Source organism: Pteropus medius, unplaced genomic scaffold (assembly GCF_902729225.1).
Source record: "Pteropus medius unplaced genomic scaffold, Ma_sr-lr_union100, whole genome shotgun sequence".
In the NCBI taxonomy this organism is placed as follows: Eukaryota; Metazoa; Chordata; class Mammalia; order Chiroptera; family Pteropodidae; genus Pteropus; species Pteropus medius.
In genome coordinates this window covers 2,355,098-2,360,858 of record NW_024345600.1, presented here as the reverse complement: position 1 = coordinate 2,360,858, position 5,761 = coordinate 2,355,098, and the positions used below count along the sequence as shown (strand labels likewise).

At 34.2% G+C, this 5,761-nt stretch overlaps 1 protein-coding gene across 3 annotated transcripts in view; it reads right to left on the bottom strand.

Annotated features, from left to right (window-relative positions):
* Window positions 1-1,496: 1,496 nt before the first annotated feature.
* Window positions 1,497-5,761, bottom strand: part of USP44 (ubiquitin specific peptidase 44) — a 73,343-nt gene continuing 69,078 nt past the window's right edge. For all 3 annotated transcript variants that reach the window (XM_039874073.1, XM_039874072.1, XM_039874074.1), the window contains exons 5-6: window positions 5,056-5,261; window positions 1,497-3,623 (exon numbers count right to left, since the gene is read on the bottom strand). In XM_039874073.1, coding sequence (XP_039730007.1) covers window positions 3,430-3,623; window positions 5,056-5,261 — 400 coding nt within the window. In that variant the 3' untranslated portion in view covers window positions 1,497-3,429. The remainder of the gene's footprint in view (window positions 3,624-5,055; window positions 5,262-5,761) is intronic.

Genomic DNA, 5,761 nt, shown 5'->3' with positions numbered 1-5,761 from the left:
TTTCAATGTCTGTGGTTATAATTTTGCATAGGAAATAGCTAAACTTAATGTAGGGAAATGTAGAACCTTTTATCTGGATTGTAGACCTCTATACTGAAACTTGACATAGTGGCTAAACAAGATCTATACATGCGTATAAAATAGGAGGAGCTTCATAAATTAACAAGCTCTAGGAATATTTTGCTTTTCTTTTTAAGATATTAATCCTTGTCTTTCATTTATTCCCTGACATTGGCAAGATCTACTAATTGAAACATGACTTAGTAGGAACATTGCACCAACTTGAAACCTTGAATTAGTAAAATCTCAACATTTAGATCCTCTGTCCAGTGGTATATATTTATCAGGAAATGTATTCAGGTTGCTTAATAAACCAAAGGGCATTTAAAACCACAAAAACAGGAAAACTTCCCGTGATTGGATCTTGTTCTAGTTAGAAAAGCGAAATTGAATTGTTAGGCTTTTTCATTAGTTAACCAAATTCTTTAGCACCCTGCCTCTCAACTGGCTTGGATTCATAACATTATGGATGGTATTTCAGAAATGAGGTTAAGTTAGCAGCTAAGTGCATATGTTGAATGTAAGATGCATAATACTTGAACTGAGCCCCACTACCGATCCTCGAACAAATTGCTTGAATTCTATGTAAATGATTTGTTAGGAATGTTCCAGTATAGTTTCAAAATTGTTATGTACCAAGGTAAAGCCTTAATTTGTAATGCTTTAGCACAATAAGATTTTTTGCCTCTGGGATGCCGTTTTGTATTTTGTTTAATGTTAATCTCATAGGAAGAGAAACCTGACTTCTGTACTTGGATCATTTATTATACATTAAAAAGCTGCTTTCAGCATTAGAGCTATTAATGAATGTTACTTTGTGGGATAAACAATCCAGTTATCTACATGAACCATGTTTACTATGGTGCTAATGTTCAATAGCTAGCTACCTTTGAAGTTCTCCATTTTCTGTGATGTGCAAGTGGCAGAGCTCACCACTTCATGCCGGGACATGTTACGGGGCTTGGGCCCTCCAGCTAGCTCTTTTGGAGTTTTGAATTCATATCATTTTGATGTGCTTTCATGGGAGTTACAAAGTAGATTGACCCTATGAGTGAAGAATTTTGGAGCTTTGTAAGACCTCTTATAGCAGTAGCGATTGCAAACGAATTAAGCTCTCCAAGCTTCCTTCCCAGGTAACTGTCGGGAGCGATGGCATCGCTGCATGCCCCTGAAATGGCTGGAAGGGATATATATGATCCTGTAAATAGGAAAGCTGTCACTTAAAAAAAAATTGTATTGTTTACTAGCCATGTTATCTCTCGAATCATTCTGTCATGTTTATGATGATGTACCTTATTGGTAACATTATTAGCTTGAATGTTTAACAATAGTGCCTTTAGTAAATTATTTTACAACCAAAACATGTTGTTTTTTGTTAGATCAACTTAGCAGAATGTAAAGTCCACACTGAGATGTACAGTAAATCTAAATTTCTGTTCATTGTCTAGGTTTTAGTTTTAATATTTAATGTTTTTTTAGATCAGATTTAGGTTCACAGCAATATTGAGCATAAAGTACAGAATTCCCATATACCTTGACATCACACATACAGCCTGCCCCATTGGTTTTAGTTTGAAAAGATCAAGAAAGCTACGCTACTTTATTTCTTTCTCATATATTACATTGAAATAAGTACTGAAACAAGCAAATTACACCATTATCTAAATAACATAGCTTCCAGAGTTTTTAAAAATCCCACTAAAATTAGGTGCTAAAATGTATAGCAGTTAACCTAAGTATAAAGTAATCCTTGAAATTAAAAAAGGGAAAACGCAGGTATTTTGACCACATAAATCTTTAATGAGGTATAATTAACAGTTGAGGTAACAACTTGCATAGATACTTAATGAATGATTTTAAACCTTAGTCATTTAACACAAGCTGTATTTTTGGCATAAATGATTTGTCTGTTCAGTGATAAATTCTCATTGCACTTTACAGTCAGCTGCTTCATATGACTTGTCCTCTGAAATTTAAGGAAAATTTACTAATAGAGGTCCTTCTCAAACTTGTAGATGATCACTAGGGGAGAACAGCATTCTATAGGATATCTTAAGATTTCAACCTGCAAGCAAACCCACTTAAAAAGAGAAATGATCTTGCAGTGGTTAACACCGAGCTAAGATCAGATTAACAGAGGTTAGTAGATTTTCCTCTTTCTGAAATAAAGTTAGCAGCAGTAGTATTTTAAAGAAATCTAGTAAGATTATTAGGCAAGAGCAAAGATTATTTCATACTACATTTTTAATAAAATGCAAATTTAGATAATTTTTTAAAATGTCAGGGCCTGGTATTTAAATATGTTAAAAGGCTCCTAGTAGTCACATAATCCTAGCAAGAGTAGTCCAGGCTTTAGTTAGAGAAATGAGATGCCTGCTGCCAGTTGTCAATTTTGAACAGTTATTTTCTCTGCCCTATGCAATTTTTTCTCTTCAAGGCTTATTTTTATCCCTTTAAATAAAATCTCAAAAAGTGATACAGTACAAAGCCTTAAGAGGTTCTAATGTTAAACATAAAATGGACTCATATCCAAGTTAAATTGTACTTGTATAACATAATACACTGTTCGGTAAATTCAAATTTTTGATATGACTGACTGCTTTATTATTAGAATCTGGACAAACCTGTTCACTGCCAGACAAATCATAAGTCCCAGCCATCATTGTTTTCATGTCCATAGTACTAAAGTCATTTAAACACACTATTTATTAAGCTGTCATTTTCATATGTGTATGTCTATGCCAAATAATTATTAAAACAATAATTTTTGAAAAATAAGTTCCATTAATGACAATGTTTTCTGAGCCCTGTAACACACAAAGCCTCAGGAATAGATTGATGAGTATTTAGACAATACCTTGATATTTCTCTTTGAAAGTAGTAGTCTAACTCCCTTAAAGGGGCAAAGGTAACATTAACATACAAATGGCCTGAAAGAAATACCATTTAGATTTTTTTTGTTGTTGTTAAGACAGTGAAGTCTAATTTTCCATCGAATAAGAATTGAATTTGTATAGAAAATAGCTACAAAAGATAAATAAGAAATGTATAAAATGATGCCACCTGAATTTCAGTTGATTGCACAAATTCATGATCTGAGCCAATTAAGACATCAAAATATAAAAGAGGTAACACTAGTCTGAGGTAAACACTAAAAGCTTAAAACTCCCAAGTACATGACAAAAGTTTAGTTACCTGCTGTCACTAATACATATGTATGCTTTGTCCCTGTAAAAAGACGAAGTTAGATACAAAATATATAAACAGTGTGCACTGATTTTTAAGTAAAAAAACAATGAAGCTCAAAATTTTAAGTCAGCCCTTTCAAAAAGTATATGTACAAATCGCAAGAAGCCCACTGTCTTAGGATCAGCTAAGGATCTCGGAGGTATCAGCTTCTTCATTGGGAGGTAGACTACCAGATAGGAGTTCTGGAGGCAAGAGTTTAGAATGTCCATTCTCAGTAACTCGCTGGGTATAAAACAAGATATAAGCTTGGGCCTTGCATACTTCATCCATAGTGCACATGCTTAGCTTGGAATCATTGCAGTGTACCCAGAACCCTAGAGTGAAACACAGAAATATACCTTTAGGCTTATAAAGGAACTTCGGAACTTTCTGATGTAAATTAAAACATGAAATTTAGAGGCATTAGTTTTAGTGAATTAAGTTTAAAAATGTTTTTTCAATTATAGCTGACATTAATTTCAGGTGTACAAAAGTAATAAGACATTTATATACCTTATGAGGTGATACCCATCTGGCACCATACATAGTTATTACAATATTATTGACTATATTCCGTATGCTGTACTTTATATCCTGTGACTATTTTTATAACAGGTATTTTGTACTACTTAATTTCCTTTCACCTTTTTCACCCAGTCTCCCCACTCCCCTGCTCATCTGGGGGCCATCAGTTTGTTCTCTATATATAGAGTTCATTGTTTTTTAGATCCTACAAGTGCAATTATATGGTATTTGTCTTTCTCTTAATACCCTATCCTCTAGGTCTATCCATGTTGTCACAAATGGCAATCTTTTCATGACTCTGTAATATTCCACAGTATACATACATACATACATATGTGCCCTATCTTTATCCATTCATCTATTGAATTAAGCTACATAGGTTGAGTTAAGCTATTTCTGAAGGGAAAATAATTGGCTAGCCAATTCATTTCTTTTAATGAGAAATATAGTTTGGGCAGTATGTTACTCTGGAATTATCTACCTTTATCCTGAAAGCAACTTGAAGCTATAGAATTTGATTAGTTCACTTGACTCTTTAATTCCTGGTATAATCTTACCAATTGATGCTTTAGCTGCTATCATACTATAAAGCAAATAGTTTACACCTAACTAGGTAGTTTAGTGTTAGGAATTAACTGCCTTCCTGGAAAGTTTGGGCTTTTTAACCACATCTATGTTTTGTATGTGTGTGGGGGGCAGGGTAGAGAAATAGGAAAGAGGAGGAGGTTCATTCTATGTTTAACGGTAGATAGGGAAAGGGGAAATAAAATGTGAAACCTAAATCCAATCACTACCTATAAGTGTCCAGAGAGGCAGTAAGTGCAAGTGAGTTTTATATGTTAAAAACGTGAACTCAAAGTTTGTTCCAAATGCCTGTGATACGCCAATTCATTAAATGCTCTGTTCTTTAACAAAATTAACCAAATTAAACCAGTAAACAGAGGACCTGCTCTTGGACATGTGCCTTTAAGAAAAGATAGCACACTCTTTCTGACCATATTATCCTATCCCTACAGCCCTTAGCAGTCAAAACTAGTGCAATCCCACAAAAGAAATTTGCATTTTCTGCACAGGCCCTCAGTTTTTTTTTTTAATGAACAATACTGCAGAAGTATTCCTCTGGAAAGAAAACAAGTCAAGTGTCATTGCTTAAGGAGATTTAGTGGCCAATATAGAAACTGCTAAAGCCTGCACTCCAACTTCCAAATCTAGCCCCAGATAAAATACTTTTTCCACCTATACCTCCTTCAGAATTAAAGCAGTAGGCAGTGTAGTGTCCTGAGCCAAATCCTTTCCCATGATGCATTACTACAGCAGATAAATCATAGATAAAACATTCTGGTCTGAGGGCTTTCAATGACTCCATGCAGCAATAAGGCTCCATGTTCAAGATTTCTTCAAAGCCCACATGAACACCAATCTTCTCCCGGTTATTACGTCCTGACCACCTGTGAACAAACCAGGGTAAAATTAACAAAATCAAAGAAAAATAACCATGTACTAGGTTTAGACAGTCTTAAAAAAAAAAAAGAAAAAAAAAGCCTCAGTGTATGGAATACAAAGTATCATGTATAATAAATAATGTAAATAGAAAATGTTTTCAATGCTGAAGCTGGCTATACATGCAGGAATTCAGTCTTATTTACTAAATAGGTCCAGTTAGGTTTTAAAATATTTGCCTTCTGTAATTAAACCATAATACAGGAAGAGTATTAATTTTCAGAAAGAAATTTATGGCCCTATGACATTTTCCTCCTTTTAACAGATAAATTCAAGGCACCAAAAGTTTCTTAATTCTGTATTGTCTTGCCACAGCATGAGAAGGGTATCCCAGAAGCTAGACTGTTCTTGGGAGACATAATCTCTATCTTACTTGGCCAAGTGTGAAGGAAAAGAAGAACCAAACAGGGCCCCTCTATTTCCTCATAATACCTCAGACCTTTTCAGA